At 41.9% G+C, this 21181-nt stretch overlaps 3 protein-coding genes across 26 annotated transcripts in view; 1 reads left to right on the top strand and 2 right to left on the bottom strand.

The window, feature by feature from the left end:
* Positions 1–940: 940 nt before the first annotated feature.
* On the bottom strand, positions 941–20590 carry AK6 (adenylate kinase 6). Of its 2 annotated transcripts, none has more exons than XM_002815622.5 (5): positions 20401–20590; positions 17251–17343; positions 5251–5309; positions 5005–5150; positions 941–1468 (listed from the first exon to the last, which is right to left on the bottom strand). In XM_002815622.5, the coding sequence occupies exons 1-5, from the start codon at positions 20423–20425 to the stop codon at positions 1276–1278; spliced, it is 516 nt and encodes a 171-aa protein (XP_002815668.1). In that variant the 5' UTR covers positions 20426–20590; the 3' UTR covers positions 941–1275. The 2 variants fall into 2 exon arrangements, with proteins under 2 accessions (XP_002815668.1, XP_009239061.1); XM_009240786.4 differs by lacking the exon at positions 20401–20590 and adding an exon at positions 20207–20391.
* TAF9 (TATA-box binding protein associated factor 9) lies at positions 15505–17343 on the bottom strand. The gene is made up of 2 exons (XM_009240785.3): positions 17251–17343; positions 15505–16515 (listed from the first exon to the last, which is right to left on the bottom strand). Exon 2 carries the CDS (start codon positions 16496–16498, stop codon positions 15707–15709), a length of 792 nt encoding a protein of 263 aa, XP_009239060.1. The 5' UTR covers positions 16499–16515; positions 17251–17343; the 3' UTR covers positions 15505–15706.
* RAD17 (RAD17 checkpoint clamp loader component) overlaps positions 20307–21181 on the top strand; it is a 45009-nt gene continuing 44134 nt past the window's right edge. For 3 of the 23 annotated variants that reach the window (XM_054555241.2, XM_054555243.2, XM_054555256.2), the window contains exons 1-2: positions 20307–20439; positions 20986–21028. The gene's annotated coding sequence lies outside the window, so the exon portion shown is untranslated. 23 annotated transcript variants of the gene reach the window in all.

Here is a 21181-nt window from a genome sequence, read left to right on the forward strand (position 1 = left end):
TATTATGTATTCAACTTCACAATACCCAAAGTGGATACAACCCAATTGTGCAAGTGATAGAAACATAAGCAAAATGTGGTAAATCCATATAATGGAATATTATTCAACCATAAAAAGGAATGAGATATTGGTACATGCTATAACTTAGATGAACCTTGAAAACATTATGCTAAGTGAAAGAAACTGGACACAAAAGGCCACATACTGTATACTCCCGTTTATATGAAATATCCAGAATATGCAAATCCATAGAGACAGAAAGTAGACTAGTGACTGCAAGGGGATGAGGAGGAAAGAATAGAGAGTGACTGCTAGAGGGTATAGGATTTCCCTTTATCATCACTGCTTCCCCTACAGTGGTGACAGTTACATAACCTTGTTAATAAGCTAAAAACCAATGGATTATAAATTTTATTTATGTTTATTTTTAGAGTCTAAGTTCTCACTATGTTGCCCAGGCTGGTCTTGAACTCCTGTCTCAAGCGATTCTGCACCTCAGCCTCCCCATTTGCTGGGATTACAGGCATAAGCCACCATACCCGGTTCTGATTATACACTTCAAAATGGTAAATTTTATTGTATGATATGTATATCTCAACCAAAAAAAAGAATAGGGAGGTCTGTACTGAGATGATATGATCTTCAAATATATTAAGTGAAAAAAGAAAGGTACAGAATAGTGTGCACAATATACTGTTATATTCTTTAAAAAACATACACATGTACATATACACTGTGCAGGCATAAAACCTCTAAAAAGACATATAGGAAACCGGTAACATTATTTCCTAAAGGGAAGGAACCTGGGGTGCCTGGGGATGGGGTGGTCTGGAAGGGAGACCTAACTTTTCAACATGCTCTTTTGTACCTTTTGAACTTTGTATCGAGTACAACACTTAACTTTTTTTCTAATTTAAAGAAAGAAAAAAGGAATACTCTGTTGCTTTATCTTTACTTTTATTTTAAGAGATCATCTGCATTTTTTTCTGTAATAAACTTAAAAGATATCCACCCATTTTGTCAGATTTATTTATTCTTTAGCAATTTAAGTATTAAAATCACAGTTTTTGTCTCAATCCTTAATAATACTATATTCATTATATTTCATGTTTAGCTTTCTCATGGAGAAAAAGAAACACAGGCATAAACCTATATACTATCCACCTGCTGGTCCTGCAACATGATTTTAACAAAGTGTTACTGATACTTGAACAATTTCTATGATGTCGGCAGAGATATCAACAAGAGTGATTATTAAGTAGCTAGCCTTATAAGTCAAGAGTTATGATCTTTGATCCACTGCTCAATCCATTTCAAGATCTGATCTACATTATTTTCTAGCTCTTCTGGTTTATTACTGGGCAGCTGATGCACGATTTCTTCCTTGTAGGATGCCGTGGCTTCTTCATAAAGAACTTGAAAAATCTCACACTGAATATTGTCTGTTAGTTTCTTCTCATTATAACCCCTAGAAGGCAGGGAGGTTAAGCAAACAAAAAGCAAAATAAATGGCATTAACTGGAGTTTTAGAAACATACCAGAAACTGGACACTTTTCAATACATGAAAAATTACAGAAATGGTCTCTTTACCTAGAGAGGAGTGACTGGTACCTGTTTATATGACAGAGTTTCTTGACACTAGGGTTAAACTAAAGATCACCAAACCAGCATTTGGGTTTGTTTGAATTTTTCCCCCACAATTTGTCAGCTACTCAATAAATTCCCTATGAATTAGTAAATTAGCAAAACTCTCATAACTTAGTAATAAAAAGATTTGTAACCCAATTAAAACTTAAGCAAAGGATCTGAGTAAATATTTCTCCAAGGAAGATACACGACTGTCTAATAAGGACATGAAAAGATGTTCAGCATCTCTAGCTATCTAGCAAATGCAAATCAAAATTACAATGAGATATTACTTCACATCCAGTAGGATGACTACAACCAAAATATGAACAATAACAGCTGTTGGTGAGGATGTGGACAAATTAGAACCCTCATACACAGAGTGTGTGAATATGAGATGATGCAGCCACTACGGAAAACAATCTGGCAGTAATTGGAAGGGCCAAATACAAAGTTTCCGTATTACCCAGCAATTCAATTGCTAGATATATAAACAAGAGAAATAAACACAGGATGTCCACACAAAAACATGTGCAAGAATGTTTATGGATACAATATTCATAACAGCCAAAAAGTGAAACAACCCAAATGTCCACAACCTGATAAATGTATTTAAAAAATGATATATCCATACAATGGAATATTATTTGGCAATAAAAAGAAATGAACTACTGGTATATGCTACAACATGAATGAACCCTGAAAACAAACTAATTTGACAGGAGACAAGCATAAAAGTCCACATCCTGTATGATTTCATTCATATGAAATGTCTAGTATAGACAAATCCATAAAGATAGAAAGTAGATTATTGGTTGCCTAGGGCTGGGGAACTGAGGGTAAATGGGGAGTAACTACTGCTGGGTATGGGGTTTCTTTTTGGGGTGACAAAAATTTTCTTTTTTTTTTGAGACAGAGTCTCACTCTGTCGCCCAGGCTGGAGTGCAGTGGTGTGATCTCAGCTCACTGCAACCTCTGCCTTCCGGGTTCAAGCAATTCTCCTGCCTCAGCCTCCTGAGTAGCTGGGATTACAGGTGCACGCCACCACGCCCAGCTAATTTTTGTATTCTTAGTAGAGACGGGGTTTCACCATGTTGGTCAGGCTGGTCTCGAACTCCTGACCTCATGATCCATCCACCTTGGCCTCCCAAAGTGCTGGAATTACAGGCGTAAGCCACCGTGCCCACCCCCAAATTTTTCTAAAATTGGTTGTGGTAATGATTGTACAAGTTTTTGATATACAAAAAAAAACAAATGAGCAACTGATATATACACCTACTATGTACCCATAAAACTAGAAAAAAACCTGAATTATGTACTTTAAATGGGTGAATGTAAATTAAATCTCAATAAAGTGGATATTTTTGTTTTTTGGTTGCTTTTGAGACAGGGTCTTGCTTTGTCAACCAGGCTGGAGCGCAGTGGTGCAATCACAGCTCACTGCAGCCTCAACCTCCCAGGCTCAAGCATTCCTCCCACCTCAGCCTCCAAAGTAGCTGGGACCACAGGTGCACGCCACCACACTCGGCTAAATTTTTTATTTTTTTTTGTAGAGACAGAGGTCTTGCTATGTTGCCCAGGCTGGTCTCAAACTCCTAGGCTCAAGCAATCACCTTGCTCAGCCTCCCAAATTGCTGGGATTACAGGTGTGAGGTATGAGCCGTCCTGCCTCCCCCTCACCACCCAACTATGCCCAGCCTAAAGCTGTTACTTTTTTACAACCTTTTCAATAGTTAAAATACTAACTAGCTCTCTCATAGTTTTTTCATACCTTAGTCATACCCTTGGCTATATATGTAAACCAGTAATTTTTAAATCGAAATTTTAAATTGTCTTGATTGAAAAAAAGTGGGCACCTGTAATCCCAGCTACTCGGGAGGCTGAGGCAGGAGAATGGCATGAACCCGGGAGGCGGAGCTTGCAGTGAGCCGAGATAGGGCCACTGCAGTCTGGCCTGGGCCAAAGAACAAGACTACGTCTCTAAAAAAAAAAAAAAAAAAAGCATATGTACCATATAGTCTCTATTACTTCTCTGCCCCAAAACTTTTAATGGCTTTTCACTGCCTAAAAAAGATAAAAGTTTTAGGTTTAGCCACAATTTAACTTTTTCTATATGCATATTTGCTGCCATACTATTCTGTGCAAGGATTTACAAGTATCCCAAATAATAGTGGTTAGTCAGAGTTGACTATAATCAGTGAAAACCACACATTCTGACCCCGACCTTAAGCAAAATTCTGGAGCTTTCCTTTCTGAGATTGCTTTCTAATTTCTCTAGAATCCCCATATTCCCACAGCTTTGATCAAAAGACAGTGGGGATAAATAAGACTTCCCTAAAAGTTTCTCTTTCCTGGTTCTTCCACATTAAATCTGATGCTCTATTTGTGGGTTTAACTCGGTATCTACTAAAGACTGTGAAATGCTGGTTTATTTTGTTAGTTTTTCATAAGCTTTCCCATTCCTGATGCGGGGATAATTTGAGGGGGTAGTGTTCAGTCAATAAGCAAAGAATATGTTAGGGGCTTGGCTGTTTTCCTAGCAAGGGTTTACATCAAAGAAAAAGCATGGCTAAACAGGGTTTCTTTTTTTTTTTGAGATGGAGTCTCACTCTGTTGCCCAGGCTGGAGTGCAGTGATGCGATCTCAGCTCACTGCAAGCTCCACCTCCCAGGTTCACGTCGTTCTCCTGCCTCAGCCTCCAGAGTAGCTGGGGCTGTACAGGCGCCTGCCACCATGCCCGGCTAATTTTTTTTGCATTTTTAGTAGAGACAGGATTTCACCATGTTAGCCAGCATGGTCTCGATCTCCTGACCTCGTGATCCTCCCACCTTGGCCTCCCAAAGTGCTAGGATTACAGGTGTGAGCCACCGTGCCCGGCCGACTAAATTGGGTTTCTACACAGTACATTTTACTCAATCAGATTGTCAGTTGAGATATTAATTTACTCAAAAAGTACTGCCCATATTTTAGTCATATTTTCAAATAAAACTATTAGCTGGGTGCTATGACTCACACCTGTAGCCCCAGCACTTTGGGAAGCCGAGGTGGGCAGATTGCTTGAGCCCAAGAGTTCGAGACCAGCCTGGGCAACATGGGAGACCCCATCTCTACAAAAAATACAAAAATTAGCCAGGCAAGGTGGCATGTGCCTGTGGTCTCAGTTAGTCAGGAGGCTGAGGCACAAGAATTGCTTGATCCAGGGAGGTGGAGGTTGCAGTGAGCCAAGATCACACCACTGCCCTCCAGCCTGGGTGACAGCCAGACTCTGTCTCAAAAAAACAAAACAAAAAACAAAAATCTTTTATCATGGCCAATTTCAGGAATCTGAAAAAAAGTTAGTATTATGCTTTAAGAATCTGATGTTTTTCCTTTCTTACCTTGTTTCAAGTCTTTCGTACAATACGTTGGTATCTGTTCTCAGCACAAAAACTATATGAAACCAGCGTTCAGGGAAGAAATCACAACCATGGTAATCAACAATAACTCCACCTTCTCTCATTTGGTTATCTAACTCATCAACTACCTGTAAGAAAAGTTTAAAAAAAAATGCTTCTTAAGAAAACTGAAGTCAACTTTCCTATGAAATTCAACAAATGCATACTTTATGAAAAAGTCATACTTACTCTGTCTTCATCTAAAATGGGACAATCATACTCTTCATCATAGCCATCATACAATTGCTCTAAAAGAGATTTAGAATTGCTTGTTGAAATATTTTCTAAGCAACTTTAAGTAATTTTCAATTAATTCTATACTTTAGGAAAGGAAATGTATCATCAATTATTCTTTTAGATACAAGGGTGGATACTAACAAAATAAATGTCACATAAACACCAGATATAAAGGAGCCATACTAACTGATAAATTGGAATTTTGTCTAGAGGGAAACTTGGATAGTAATATATCTGAAACTGCTTTAAATATCAAAACTGAAACCAAATAAAAAGAGTGAATAACCAACTTCAGAATTTGTGGGGCTATTAGAAGAGGACTATACTATTTTTATTGAACTACAGATTGGTAGGAAGAGGAAGCACCTGAACAGATACAAACACACTCACATACATTTAAAAGCAGATTAATTTATCAAAAGCAGTAACAGGCCAGGCGTGGTGGCTTTGCGCTTGTATGCACTTTGGCAGTACGAGGTAGGAGGATCTCTTGAGCCCAGGAGTTCAAGACAGCCTGGGCAATATGTTGAGAACCTGTCTCCACAGAAAAAAAAAAACAACAAAAAAACAACCCAGGCATGGTGGCACACACCTGTAGTCCCAGTTACTTGGGAGGCTGAGGCGGAAGGATTGCTTGAGCCTGGGAGGCGGAGGTTATAATAAGCCGAGATCACACCACCGTACTCCAGGCTGAGCGACAGAGCAGGACCCTGTCTCCAAAAAAAAAAAAAAAAAAAAAGAAAGAAAGAAAGAAAAAAGCAATAACAGATTCTTTATTCCAGAAATGAACCCTCTGTCACTGAGCTCACATCCTCATGGGGACAGAGAAGGGTCAGGACCCAGATGCTCCTGAACAGTATCTTTACTTCTAGATTTCCAGCATCCCAAACTGATGTTCCTCGTAAGAGTTAAATAGTCTCATTTCAGAAGGCAAAACAAAAATAATGTTCAAAGTTACAAAGGAGGCAAATTTAAATTTAACATAAGAACTTTCCAACAAATCATAGCTGGTTTTCAAAAGAACTATTCTTTCAGGAGGTAAGACATACCATCTTACCCTTAGCCCCAGCCCTTAGGAGGTATTAATCTAAGGCAACCTTAGATCATCCATTAACCATCTCTGAGATCATGTTATATAGCAGTCTTCCCACCTCTTTCCCCTTAATATTTTGGTACGGGTTGAAATGAGGTTAAAATGAACACAAATTCTGAAGGGACACAGGAGTAGTCTGATGGTCACTGGGGGGCAGTCTGATGGTCACTGGAGGGCACAGAAGCAGTTGTAACTCCTTGTCTTGCCTGGAGGGTCTGTGGACTGATTCTGGGCACATAAACCACCTTTCTAGCACTCTAGTGTGGCCTCTGCCTCCTTGGGCTATTGCTCACCTACCAGAAACTCTACCAACCTAAAAAATTAAACTGTCTTGGTATGAAGAAAACTGGTTAACAATTTAGAAAACAATCTAAATCCTTACTTTATACGACAAACCCCAGATGGAGCTATAAAGGAATGATTCATTTGAGTTTGTTGAGTGGCAGAAGAAATAAAAAGACTGATCCAGTTATTTAAAGTGTTGACTCTCTGTTCCTTGAGAAATAATCAAATTCTAAGAAAAGTAACAGAATGAGAGAAATAACAAAGGACTGAAATGTATATAATATAAAGACCTTAAAACCAAAATAACAATTGCTCAATAAACAAGAAAAGAATTCACACAAGATGGAAGAGTGGAAAAAAATCAGTAAACACACATGAAAAAGTATTGAACTTTCCTAGCTATTAAAGTGATGCAAATTAAAATGAGTCTGTATTTATGCCTGTTATATGTTCAATCCATTCAGATATTTACACTACCATTTAATTTCTAATTGGACAAAATTAGAAAATAATAAAAAATGTTGAACAATAAGAAAATAGTTAAATCTTGATTTACCAACTTTATAAAATATTATGTAATTAATTTTGTAAAAATTATGAATTAAAATTAAGTAAATAAGTATTAGAGTTATAGTATTATAGTTAACATAGTTTAAAAATGCTATGTGGTATAGACTAGGCAGAAACATGATAAATGCTCACATATACAAGTGTAAAACACAAAAAGCAGAATTCAAAGTTGTCTTTACTAGGGACAAAGATTAGAAGAAAAACAAAAGTTTTGGAGTATTTTTCCATATACTATTTTTACAATATTGTATTTTTTTTAACAGTACCACAAAATCTAAGAATACCTACAGCTGATTCTGTACTATGTGGTAATCTTGAATAGATAAACACGGAGGTTCCTTCATACTTTAAATCTTTGACTTTTAAAAGATGACTCTGGCCGGGTGCAGTGGCTCGTGCCTGTAATTCCAGCACACTGGAAGGCCGAGGTGGTTGGATCACCTGAGGTCAGGAGTTGAGACCAGCCTGGCCAACATGGTGAAACCCCATCTCTACCAAAAATACAAAAGTTAGCCAGGCGTGGTGGCGGGTGCCTGTAATCCTAGCTGCTTGGGAGGCTGAGGCAGGAGAATTGCTTGAACCCGGGAGGAGGAGGCTGCAGTGAGCCGAGATGGCGCCACTGCACTCCAGCCTGGGTGACAGAGCAAGACTCTGTCTCAAAAAAAAAAAAAAAGAAAGAAAGAAAGATGACTTGAACCAATATACGCTGTCTAAAATAGATGTGTTAACATTTAGGATTGAAGTCTTTATTTATTTATTTATTTTGAGACGGAGTCTTGCTCTGTTGCCCAGGCTGGAGTGCAATGGCGCCATCCGGCTCACTGCAAGCTCCGCCTCCTGGGTTCATGCCATTCTCCTGCCTCAGCCTCCCGAGTAGCTGGGACTACAGGTGTCCGCTACCACGCCCGGCTAATTTTTTTGTATTTTCAGTAGAGACGTGGTTTCACCGTGTTAGCCAGGATGGTCTCGATCTCCTCACCTCGTGATCTGCTCCCCCCTTGGCCTCCCAAAGTGCTGGGATTACAGGCGTGAGCCACCGCGCCCGGCCAATTTTTACATTTTTAATAGAGACAGGGTTTCACCATTTTGGCCAGGCTGGTTTCAAAACTCTTGACCTCAAGTGATCTGCCCGCCTCAGCCTCCCAAAGTGTTGGGATTACAGGCGTGAGCCACCGCGCCCAGCCATGTTAATGTATTTTAATAAAATAGTGTAATCTAAACTTTTATCTTTTATTTTTGAGTCAGGGTTTCACTTTGTCACCCAGGCTGGAGTGCAGTGGTGTGATTTCAGCTCACTGCAGCCTCAGCTTCCCGGGTTCAAGTGATCCTCCTGCCTCAGTCCCCTCAAGTATTTGGGACTACAGGTGTGTCCTACCATGTCTGGATAATTTTTGTATTTTTTTTAGAGACAGGGTGTCACCATGTTGCTCAGGCTGAATCAAACTCCTAAGCTCAAGCGATCCGCCTGCCTTGGCCTCCCCTAAAGTGCTGGGAATGCAGGCATGAGCCACTGCGCCCAGCTGTAATCCAAACTTTTAAACACTCGTTCCAAAAAACATTTACCAAATACCATATACCAGTGATCTAAGGGATAATGAGGACATAATTTATAAAGTGAACAAGTGGACAAACAATCCTTCCCTCAAAGAGTTTAAAATAAAATGGGAGAGGACCGACAAGTCACCTGGAAATTATAATATTTTAATGTTATGGTTCATGGTGATATGGGAGCAATAAAGATAGGCACCTAACATAAACTTGGGATATTGAGAGGCTTCCTGGAGGAAGTGATGTCTAAACAGAGATTTGCAGTAGTTATACACATAAAAAAACACTAGGGAAGACTCTTCTAAATAGAGAAAACAAGATATTCAAAGGTAGAGACTAGGAAGGGGTAGGCCCTTTCAAGGGAGGGAAAGTCAGAACAATGAGAAAATAAGTGGTAAGGGGTAAGCTGAGGCCAGATCAAAAAGGGCTTGAAGGCTGCATGAAGGAGTTCAGACTTTATCCCAAGGCCAAGGAAAATCATTAAAGGATTTTCAGCATTAAATGACATGATAAATTCCAAATTCAAAAAAATTATTATTTTTTTTAATGCAGAATGAGTTGGAAGGAACCAAATCCAGAAACAGGGACTTCTTATCAAATCTACTGCAGATTTTTAGGTAAGTGATGATTGTAGCCTGTACCACAGAAACGAACGGATTCTAAATTTCATTTCAAATTTCAAAAAAGAATAAATTTTATGCTACTTTAGAAAGTTTCAATTGGAAGCCAAATTTATACTTGCCTATACATAGGATCTTAAGCAAAGATCAAAAAGGCTGATTTGGTTAAATGACTGAGAGATGAGAAAATTAAATCAACTTTCTAAACAAAGTTTTGCGGTTTATTTTTTTAAATTCCAGGTACAGATATATTGCTTGCAGAAAAAAAATCAACTGTGGGGCCAGAGTTAAAAGGCTGAGCATAGTGGTTCGCGCTTATAATCCTAGCACTTTCAGAGGCCAAGGTGGGAGGATCGCTTGAGCCTAGGAGTTCAGGATCACCCTGGATAACATAGCAACACTCCACTTCTACCAAAAGAAAAAAAAAAAATTAGCCCAACATGGTGGTGCCAGCCTATAGTCACAGCTACTCTGGAGGTTGAGGTGGGAGGACTGCTTGAGGCTGGAGTGAGCCAGGATTGCACCACTGTATTCCAGTTAGGGTGACAGTGATACCCTGTCTCAAAAAAAAAAAAAAAATTTTTTTTTTTTTTTTTTAATTTTGAGACAGAGTTTCACTCTTGTCACCCATGCTGGAGTGCAATGGCATGATCCTGGCTCACTGCAACCTCCGCCTCCTGGGTTCAAGCAATTCTCCCGCCTCAGCCTCCCAAGTAGCTGGGATTACGGGCACCCGCCAACACGCCTGGCTAATTTTTGTATTTTTAGTAGAGATGGGGTTTCACCATGTTGGCCAGGCTGGTCTTGAACTTTTGACCTCAGGTGATCCACCCGCCTTGGCCTCCCAAAGTGCTGGGTTTAGAGGTGTGAGCCACTGCACCAGGCCCCACAAAAAATTTTTTTAAAGCTCATTCTTACCTTAAAAAACCTTCCCAGCTGCTGCTGTTTGTCAAACTGTAAAATCATGACATTATGTTTAACTGCCATCCTAGAACTTACATACGCTCAAGTGAAAGTTGTTCTTTAATCATATTGGGATGCTAGTTGTTTTGACACTGCTGCCAATACTTAAAATTTTTATTTTCATATTTCTTCGTTTGAAAACATATTCACCACATTTACCTCAACTCAACAAGAAGCTGATAACTCTAAAGCAATTAGAACAAGAAATTAACTGGTTTAGAGTGATTGGGTGCCTTTAAAATACCTGGCTTTTTATGCAAAAAGGGCAATTAATTCTGCATAGTGAAGTTAGAGAGCCAAAGATATGACATTGGAGTTGGGCCTCCAAGGAGTTGTAAGGAAGATAAGGGAACCTATAAAGAGAACAGCATGCATAAATACTCAAGGTGGAAAATTCCTAGTGTGAGAACAGGGTACGATGGCTGCACTGAAGGGGACATAGGGGAAAGAATGGCTGCAGGTAAACTGTGGCCATTTTATAAAGAATCTCCTATATTTCCTTAAGGAGAATGGACTATGTGAGTAAAAAGTTCAAATCATGTCATTCTCCTTCCCCGCTTTTAAGAAAATGATAGTGTAGAAGAGGGAAGAAAGAGATACTGAAGAAGTCAAACAGGAGATTCTAAGTAGGATCCTAGGCACAGCTCCAGGGGTCTTGATGAAATAGGGGTACTGTAGGGATGTGTCAGAGAAACCATCAAGATTTAAAGGCCAAGTGGATCTGTGTGGAGAGAGTGAATGTGTATTTATATGCTTGGGAGGTAGAAATCAGAGGAGTGGGCAAGTATAGTCAAGGACGCTTTCAGAGCACGTGCTTTAAACATACTAATTTAGAGCTGTAAACATCTGGGAACTATCCAGATGGTTGTCTAATAGGTGTCTAGAAATTGGGCTGTTTTAATTATAAATTTAAGTCATCAGCACAAGGGAGTGAATAGTCCTGAATGAGTGAGATTACTAGTGGGAGGGGCAGAATTACAAGATGGCTGCAATGAAATCATGGGGGAAACAGGTGGAAGGGGAAAGACCAGAGGCAAAGATGGGGAGAGAGCAGTGTCAGAGAGGTCAATACAGGAGTTAGTTTCCAAGGCTTCCAGTGGGAGTTGATAAGGGGAGAGAAAAATGGGATTCAGAAAAGGATAGAACACGGATCAGCATTTTTTTTTTTCTGTAAAGGGCCAGATAATACCTTACGCTTTGCAAGCTAGTCTTTAGCTCAGAAGTCATACAAAAACAACAGTAGCTTGCCAACCCCTAGGTTAGAGATATATCAAGATTCTAAGTGTTCAAAGCCAAGCTATGCTTTACAATTTCTACTGGAAATGGATCCAATGTCAATATATTACTTCGTCTAGACCTATGGGTATCCTGCAGTTAGGATCAGAGGCCGAAGACTGAAAAACTGCTGCCAGGAAAATTAAGGATGCTAGTAAGAGTATAAAAATGATTGTATATAGGAAAGGATATCAAGTGAGGAGTCTTGAGACTGGAAGAATAGCAATAAGAGAAGCATTCTTATAGTCATACCACAGTAAGACTCTTTTTTTGAGACAGAGTCTCGCTCTGTTGTCCAGGCTAGAGTGCAGTGGCGTGATCTCGGCTCACTGCAAGCTCCGCCTCCCAAGTAGCTGGAACCACAGGCGTCTGCCACCATGCCCGGCTAATTTTTTGTATTTTTAGTAGAGGTGGGGTTTCACTGTGTTAGCCAGGATGGTCTCAATCTCCTGACCTCGTGATCTGCCCGCCTCGGCCTCCCAAAGTGCTGGGATTACAGGCGTGAGCCACCGCGCCCGGCCCACAGTAAGACTCTTAATAGTTTTCTTTTTTTGTGAGACGGAATCTCTCTCTGTCGCCCAGGCTGGAGTACAGTGGCACGATCTCGGTTCACTGCAACCTCCAACTCCCAGGTTCAAGTGATTCTCCTGCCTCAGCCTCCTGAGTAGCTGGGATTACAGGCACCCTCAGCAATGCCAGACTGATTTTTTTTTTTTTTTTTTTTGATACTGAGTCTTGCTCTGTCTTGCCCAGGCTGGAGTGCAGTGGTGTGATCTCGGGTCACTGCAGCCTCCGCCTCACGGGTTCAAGTGATTCTCCTGTCTCAGCCTCCCAAGTAGCTGGGATTACAGGGGCCCACCACCATACCTGGCTACTTTTTTGTATTTTTAGTAGAGATGGGGTTTCACCATGTTGGACAGGCTGGTCTTGAACTCCTGACCTTAGGTGATCCACCCGCCTCGGCCTCCCAAAAGTGCTAGGATTACAGGCATGAGCCACTGTGCTGGGCCAAAGTGCTGGAATTTACAGGCATGAGCCACCACCCCCGGCCAGTTTTCTTAAACTTAATTCCCATCTAATTTTTTTTTTTTTGCCTTGGTTTTGGGAGTGAAGATGACCTCTCTCAACTACTACTGCAATTCCACATGATCACCAGGATGATACTAAACTTTTAGAAATATGTTTAAAACTAGGGTTTTCTTAAAAGCCTCGTTTCTTTTTTTCTGACTTTAGTGAGCATCAGAATAAGCCTTATTTCTTTACAGCAAGATTTCTCAACCTTATTACTAATGACATTTTGAGTGTGGTAATTGTTACTAAGGTAGACAGGGGACTGTCTTGTGAACTACAGGATCTTTAGTAGAATCCCTGGCCATCATCTCCCCCTCCAATGTGACAACCCAAAACGTCTTCACACATTGCTATACCCCCAAAGGGCAAAAATCACCTAGTTGAGAATCACTGCATTATAGATGATTGCCTGGTTTCCCTTAAAAATATATCCCCACTTGAAATAAAAATGAGGTTGGTTGCCTCAGAATATTTCCAGATATATTCGAACAGGATCTGGGTTAAAAAATCTGGTATGTCAAACCTTACAAAGTACCTCATCAGGCCGGGGCGCAATGGCTAACACCGGTAATCCCAGCACTTTTGGGAGGCCAAGGTGGGAGGATCACTTGAGCCTGGGAATTGGAGACCAGCCTGGCCAACACAGTGAGGCCTTGTGTCTGTAGTCCCAGCTACTGGGGAAGCTGAAGCAGGAGATCACTTGAGCCCGGGAGGCTAGGGTTGCAGTGAGGGGAAACTGTGCCACTGCACTCCAGCCTGGGCCACACAGCAAGACCCTGTCTCAAACAAACAAACAAACAAAAAAACCCCACAAAGTACCTCCATCAAACTCCATGTCAAGTCAGACCAGAAATCTTTTATCTGGCATTACAGGAGGGGGAAAAAATACTTTTCCTTTAAGACTTAGATCCCATTTCATGAAATAATCTCACTAATAACAAAGAGGATGGTTGGGACTATACACAACTGACTAAAATGGTGTTGAGTACTCGAGATACAGTGGCTCTCGTCTGTAATCCCAGCACTTTGGGAGGCTAAGGCAGAAGGATCATTTGAGCCCAGGAGTAAACCAGCCTGGGAAACAAAGCCAGACCCTGTCTCTGCAAAAATAATTTTAAATTAGCCTGGCAGGATGGTGTGTGCCTGTAGTCCCAGCTACAAGGGAGGCTGAGGCAGGATGATCACTTGAGCCCAGGAGTTCAAGGATGCAATGAGCTATGATCAGGCCACCAAACTCCAACCTGGGCAACAGAGCAAGACTCTGTCTCAACCAAATGAAATGGTGTAAGTACTGGTAGGCGAGGACCCAGAGAAGAGGAAGACAAGTGCCTTATACCAGATTGTCCTTGGTCTGATGTTACCGTTGCTCTCCATGCTATTAATGCTCTAATTAGTTTAGAAATGTTAAATTGAGTGAAAGTAACATTGGAATGCAAGAATGAAATTGACTATTATGTGACTCAGAAATCACTTGTCAAAAATGGTGGTGTTCAACAGTGAGGAACAAAACCACATTTCATATAGATATAAAACGGAAAGGCCGGGCTGGGCGTGGTGGCCCACGCCTGTAATCCCAGCACTCTAGGAGGCCAAGGTGGGCGGATCACGAGGTCAGGAGATCGAGATCATCCTGGCTAACATGGTGAAACCCCGTCTCTATTAAAAATACAGAAAATTAGCTGGGCGTGGTGGCAGGCACCTGTAGTCCCGGCTACTCGGGAGGCTGAGGCAGGAGAATGGTGTGAACCTGGGAGGCAGAGCTTGCAGTGAGCCGAGATTGCACCACTGCACTCCAGCCTGGGCAACACAGCGAGACTCCGTCTCAAAAAAAAAAAAGAAAGGCCAGGTGCGGTAGCTCATACCTGTAATCCCAGCACTTTGGGAGGCCGAGGTGGGCAAATCACTTGAGGCCAGGAGTTCAAGACCAGCCTGGACAACACGGCAAAAGCCCATCTCTACTAAAAATATAAAAATTAGCCAGGTGTGGTGGTGCACACCTGTAATTCCAGCTACTTGGGAGGCTGAGGTGCAAAGATAGCTGGAACCTGGGACATGGAGGTTGCAGTGAGCTGAGATTGTGCCACTGCACTGCAGCCTGGGCAACAAAATGAAATTCTGTCTCAGGAAATAAAATAAAATGAAATGGAAAATGAGTAGTAGTATGATAGCAAATAAAAATCTAGGTTTTAGAAACTATAACCTTGATAAATTGATGTTCTTTTGGACAAAAAAATTCTTTGAATTAAAAAAAATATATATATATACATATAAACACTATAACCTAATTATCAGCCCTGGATCAAAAATGAACATGATACTGGCTTATAGTATCAGGAATATGAAAAACAAAGATGCTCAAAATTAACCTGCAAAAAGAGACACTTATAAATTTTTTTTAAAAAAGTGGAGACATACTGGGACGCACTAAGGGTCCTTAATATAACCAAAGGGACAGAAAAATGGGACCTAGGAAGTTGGGCAATTGAGGAAGATAATCAAAGCAGGTTAAGAATTCACTATGAATAAAAATCCTGACCAACTGGTCTCTCCAAAGGGGAGTCATGGTTATACTTCAGCAATCTGAGAGAACAGATCACAAGAGTGACGTACACACCAGAGATCATACTATGATCTGTATATCTGAAGACGCTTAAGGTGACATTCTAGTGGTCAAAAATAGACTGCAGTACTGCAAATTGCTGCAACTGCCAACTGTTACTCCTCTTGGTGACAACAAGGAGAAAATTGCTTTTAAAAACATAACTGCCAAAGCACCAACAATCGAATGAATGACAACTTTATTTTTCTTACACTTTTAAGGCTTATGAAAAACCTTCATTTCAATTGAAAAGTATGGTAACTGTGTTTACTCATTATTATTAAAGTTTTCTAAAACACAACTTGAAAACATCCAGCATGCATGTTTAATATCAGTACAATAAATTCAAGACCAAGTATACATGTTACATTCAGCAAGGCTAGATTACAAATTATCATAGTCATCATCATCATCGTCATCATCATCATCTTCGCGTTTTCTTTTCAATGCATTTGATGATTCATTGGCAGTATTTTGTGATGACACCATATTAGTGGTAATAAGAATGTTTTTGGACCCGATTAATGATGGATTAATCAAAACATTCTGAACTGCTGAGGTTGCAGGAATTGAAGCTTTTACAGCTGGAGACTGAGAAGCAGGCATCTGTACTGTAAACCTTTGACCTGTGAGGGACATGGGAGTCCCTACTTTAGTTGAAACAGACATGGTCTGTGGGGTTGGTGTGCCTAGTGTGGGAGTACTTGGTCTGCTAGTAACTGAACCAACACTTAACCGCGGGACTGTTATTCTTCCCGCAGAAGTTGATGCCTTTTTCTGTAAAGATTTCAGCCTATAGTTTGGAGCTGTTAAGCAATATCTATCAGGTGGCAACCTAGGACCTGAATATGGCTTGATCAATGGCAAAGGGGTTTGATTTCTTTGCCTTGCAATATCTAATAAAAAATCTCTTGGGGGAGGAGAGGTAAAAGACTGATCAGCGCGGCACTGGATTGCCAATCGCACATCATCTGCATCAACAGTAGCTTTCTTAGCATGGCTTGAATAAATTTTTGCATCATCTAGAATTGTGGTCACATATCGGAAGGCAAACTCCAACATCTGATTTATAACTCTTGGCTCATATTCTGTAATCCCCATATCCTTCAGGATTTGTGCCATCATCTGTGCATCTTTCGGCATGCTCTTGGGAGAAGCCATCTTGCCAGACTCCATGATATCCGATGATCAGACTTTAGATCATTTGAAAAAAATATGTACATTAGATCAATCTGAAATAGTTACTTTAGTAGCAACTGTCAGGAACTTAAAAAATTTTAAATCTATGTTAAACTGTAAAAATTTTTTAAAAATTTAAACCATATGTTTTCTTAATTTTAATGAGGCATACTTAAGGTCGCTTTAATTTATTGAGTTCCTACCATGTACAAATCATTGTTGACTGTAAAAAGATGACACAAATAAGGGAGCGATAAAAGATTAGGGGAAAACAGGGTAAAATAAATAAAAACAATGATCATCTTAGAATATATGCAGTTGCGTGCAAATCTCACACTAATCTAAGATACCATAGCATAGTCAGGTCCTACACCTGAGCTCAAAACAGTCTCTTTCCAGTGAGACCAATATACTCACTGTGCTCATATATATGTTTAGCAGTACCAAACCTTTGTTTGCTCAACCAAACCTTTGTTTGCTCAACCTATCCAAAATCCAGTCTCTTTATAGGAGCCTTCCCAACTAGTCACAAGAATTGCCAGCCATTTTGAAGGCGGAAGGGAAAATGGTCAAAATAACCAGGACATAGCATTAGACACTTAATATTTTTGTGGATTCCCTAACAGAGTATATATTCTTTAATGGCAATCTCTGTTTTTTGTACCCTATGACAATACCCAGCACTAACACTCCACTTATCAGACTTTAAAAAAAAAACAAAACAAATCTAACACCAAAGTGTCCCTTACCTTCTCGAGCTAAATCACCCACATTAATGTATTTCAGTCCTGATTTTGACGCAAGTTCTTTGCCTAGTGTGGTTTTTCCAACCCCTGGTGTACCTGTAAGACAAGCCACAGAAAAATACTGTTTGTGAAATACTACTTATCACACTGCAGTCCACCTTCTGCCCTTCCTTTACTTTTGAGACAGAGTCTCACCTGGCCTCTGCCCTTAAAGTTCTTGACGACTGAAATGAAAAATTTCCTAATTAGCAATCATATGTAAAATTTTTTTCTTTTGAGACGAAGTTTTGCTCTTGTCACCCAGGCTGGAGTGCAGTGGTGCAATCTTGGCTCACTGCAACCTCCACCTCCCAGGTTCAAGCGATTCTCCTGCCTCAGTCTCCTCAGTAGCTGGAATTACAGGTGTCCACCACCATACCCAGCTAATTTTTGTATTTTTAGTAGAGACAGGGTTTCGCCATGTTGGCCAGGCTGGTCTCAAACTCCTAACCTCAGGTGATCCGCCCGCCTCGGCCTCCTAAAGTGCTGGGATTACAGGCGTGAGCCACCATGCCTGGCCATATGTAAATTAGCATGTACTACGATCTAATAAAAATTTTCCAACGCTAACTGAATGTCAGAATATTACCCAGTGTATTGATTCTCCAGGGGTGGGGCTCAGCAGATTCTGACGCCAATTCAAACTGCCTGCTGCTACCGGGGAACTACTGAGAATAAAATTAGCCACCTCCTGCTGGGTGCAGTGGCTCACGCCTGTAATCACGGCACTTTGGGAGGCCGAGGTGGGCAGATCACGAGGTCAGGAGATCGAGACAATCCTGGCCAACATAGTGAAACTCCATCTCTATTAAAATACAAAAATTAGCCGGGCGTGGTGGCACGTGCCTGTAATCCCAGCTACTCAGGAGGCTGAGGCAGGAGAATCCCTTGAACCAGGCAGTTGGAGGATGCAGTGAGCCGAGATCGCGCCACAGCACTCCAGCCTGGCGACAGAGACTCCATCTCAAAAAAAAAAAAAAAAAAAAAAAGAAATAGCCACCTCGAATCAATTACAATAATTTATTTACCTTTTTCTTTTTTTAAAGACAAGATATCTCTTTGTTACCTAGGCTGGAGTGCAGTGGAACTTGGCTCACTAGAGCCTCCACCTCCTGGGCTCAAGCAATCCTCCCATCTCAGCCTGTCCGGTAGCTAGGACCACAGGTATGCACCACCATGCCCTGGTTAATTTTTGTAGAGACGGGGTTTGGCTATGTTGCTTAGGCTAAGCTCAAACTCCTTAGCTCAAGCGATCCCCCCACCTCCACCTCACAAAGTGCTGGGATTTACAGGCATGAGTCACCCACCTGGCCTATTTGCTTTAATTTATAAAGATTTAAAAACTGTTCATGGCCAGGTCTGGTGGCTCACGCGTGTAATCCTAGCAATTTGGGAGGACAAGGCGGGAGGATCGCTTAAGCTCAGGAGTTCGAGACCAGCCTGGCCAACATAATGAGACTCTGTCTCAAACAAAAACAAAAACAAAAACTGTTCATGTTAAAATTAAGCAGTCTGAAAGACACCGTATTACCTCTACTGACCCCTTGCACCCTTCCCTAGAGATAACCACTGTAAACCAGTTTCCTTTCCCAAAGAAACCCTATTTATATTTGTATATAAATGTACATGTATGTACATACTCTTTGTAATATATATAAATACAACATATATTCCCTTTTACATAAATGACAATACTATATACATTGTTCTTTACCTTCCCCTTCTGATACCTATTAAAATTACATTTCAAGATCATCAAATTCATAATTTTCAATAGGTTTAACATCCCTGAAATTAAACTTGAGCATAAAGATAACAGGGATAATCCAGTTCCCATACCCAGGAGAGTAACAGTCACCTCAAGTCCACTATAATACACCAAGTCTGAACCCTGGACTCAACATGTTTTCAATAAAATGTTCACTTTAGAGTTTTGACAATGACTTAGTAACCAGGGCACTATGTTTGATCCATGCAAAAAGATGTAAAATCTTCCGCTTAAGGAATCTAAAATTCTAAACGTTATTTGTGGAGTGGTTAATCTGCACCTCTCAGAAACAGACATGTCTTGTGCGCTGCCAACAATTTTACGTTTGGGTGAATGATATAACTTTACTGTTCCCACAAAGAGTCTTAATTTTTCTGTACGTTGCAATAAAATCTACATGCATTAGATTTTTCCACGAATGGCCTACAATTTGATAAACACTTTCAGGACTAAAAGGCAAGCAAAAATATTCGTTAAAGTCGTTACGCAGCATTTTAGTTCCCTTCACTGATAACACGCACTCTGAGTATGGCTTCAAAGACCCACTCCTACGCGAGAAACGACCCGAAATGCTCACTATATGCCTTCCTTTTAAGGGGCGGGGGGAGCCTCTGATGTAACTCAACAAAAGCATACAGTTAATTTCGTCACGTCACAAACATCTGAACTCGTTTACCGAAATCTAATCTGAGGCGTTTATCAGAAGCAAAGAAAAAATAAAATACCGCCCACGGAGGCCTAAGGAGTGAGGCATCCACCATTAATGGCTCTATCGGGAATCAGATATGGCCTTACATTATTTCGCTAAAAATCCCAAGGCCAACCCTGCCAAAGAATCAACAACCCATTTTACAAACGAAATACCAGATTCAGAAAGACTAAGCAGGTTGCCAAGCTGGAGAGCTGGATCTGCCGACCTCTCTCCACCTCCCCCGGGAGCCTCAGGCCAACGGAATTAACGTTCCGCGTCCCCTCCTCCGCCTCCCGCAACGCCCGCGAGGGTCGGCTCCCAGGGCGCTGACAACCGCCTCGTGGCCCTCGGCCGGCCTCCGAAGAAGGCAGTAAGGGGCCCCCACCTGGGCGCCCGATGCCCAGAGCACTCTGCGCCCCCAGCCTGCCCCAGCCCAGCCCCTCCCGGCCGCGCGCCCTGACCGGTGAGCAGGATGTTCGGAAGCAACATGGTCCCCGCCGCGACGGCTTCGGGCGCCTCGCTCACGTGCCCTTTGCACTACGGGGAGGAGCCGGAAGGGGCGGGCGGCAGCAAAAGCCCACGGCCCCAAAGGCCTCGAGGCCCACCGCGGCGCCCCTAGCCTGCCCCGGCGGCCCAGCCGCGGCCCACTGGTTACCTGGCTTTCGATGACACATTTCCATCGCAAAGTTGGAGGGTGGGCATAACTCGGATCGGTACTTCGGGTCAGGCAGTGCGCTGGATGCCTAAGTCACACACTCCTTCGGCGGTCCCCGCCCTTCGCTTGCGCCGACCAGTCTGGAAGGCCCCCGGGAGGCCGTACCTCCGAGAGGCTCGGCGTTGAGCCCGGGTAGGGCCAGGTGGCTGCCCTTTCACCTAGGGTAGACCCTGGCCGCCTCCGCTCTTCGCCCGAAAGGGAATGCAGCTCTGGGAAAGTAAGGCCGCCGCGGTTGCGGCTATATTATGTATATGTCTTAGAGACGCGAGTTTATCTCTGCCTTCAAGCTTTCCTGGGCTCTCGTCGCTCCTCCTCCCGACCCGCCCATCCCATCTGGGGATGAGAAGATTGAGGGTGCAGAGCCCTGTCCTGCAGCGGGGATTTGCGAGCTCAACCCGGCACCCCACTGATTACAGGATTACATTGGACGAATATTTGAGCTTAGTATTCCCTGTTCACTGTGTGGGGTGGTGGTGGGTCGGCTAGGAATAGTCTTGAAGGTCTACCTCTGACATCTCATTTCAGGAACCTGGCATCTTCAGGGACAGTTATCTGCTTTTTAAAGGAGGTAATTGTCAATCTTGTTTTCAAAAGTGAATAGAGCCGTGACCGTGACAACAGTCTGCATCTTTTTTTTTTTTTTTTCTGAGACGGAGTCTCACTCTTGTCGCCCAGGCTGGAGTGCAACCTCCGCCTCCTGGGTTCAAGTGATTCTCCTGCC

The sequence above is a fragment of the Pongo abelii genome, chromosome 4 (assembly GCF_028885655.2).
Source record: "Pongo abelii isolate AG06213 chromosome 4, NHGRI_mPonAbe1-v2.0_pri, whole genome shotgun sequence".
Classification (NCBI taxonomy): domain Eukaryota; kingdom Metazoa; phylum Chordata; class Mammalia; order Primates; family Hominidae; genus Pongo; species Pongo abelii.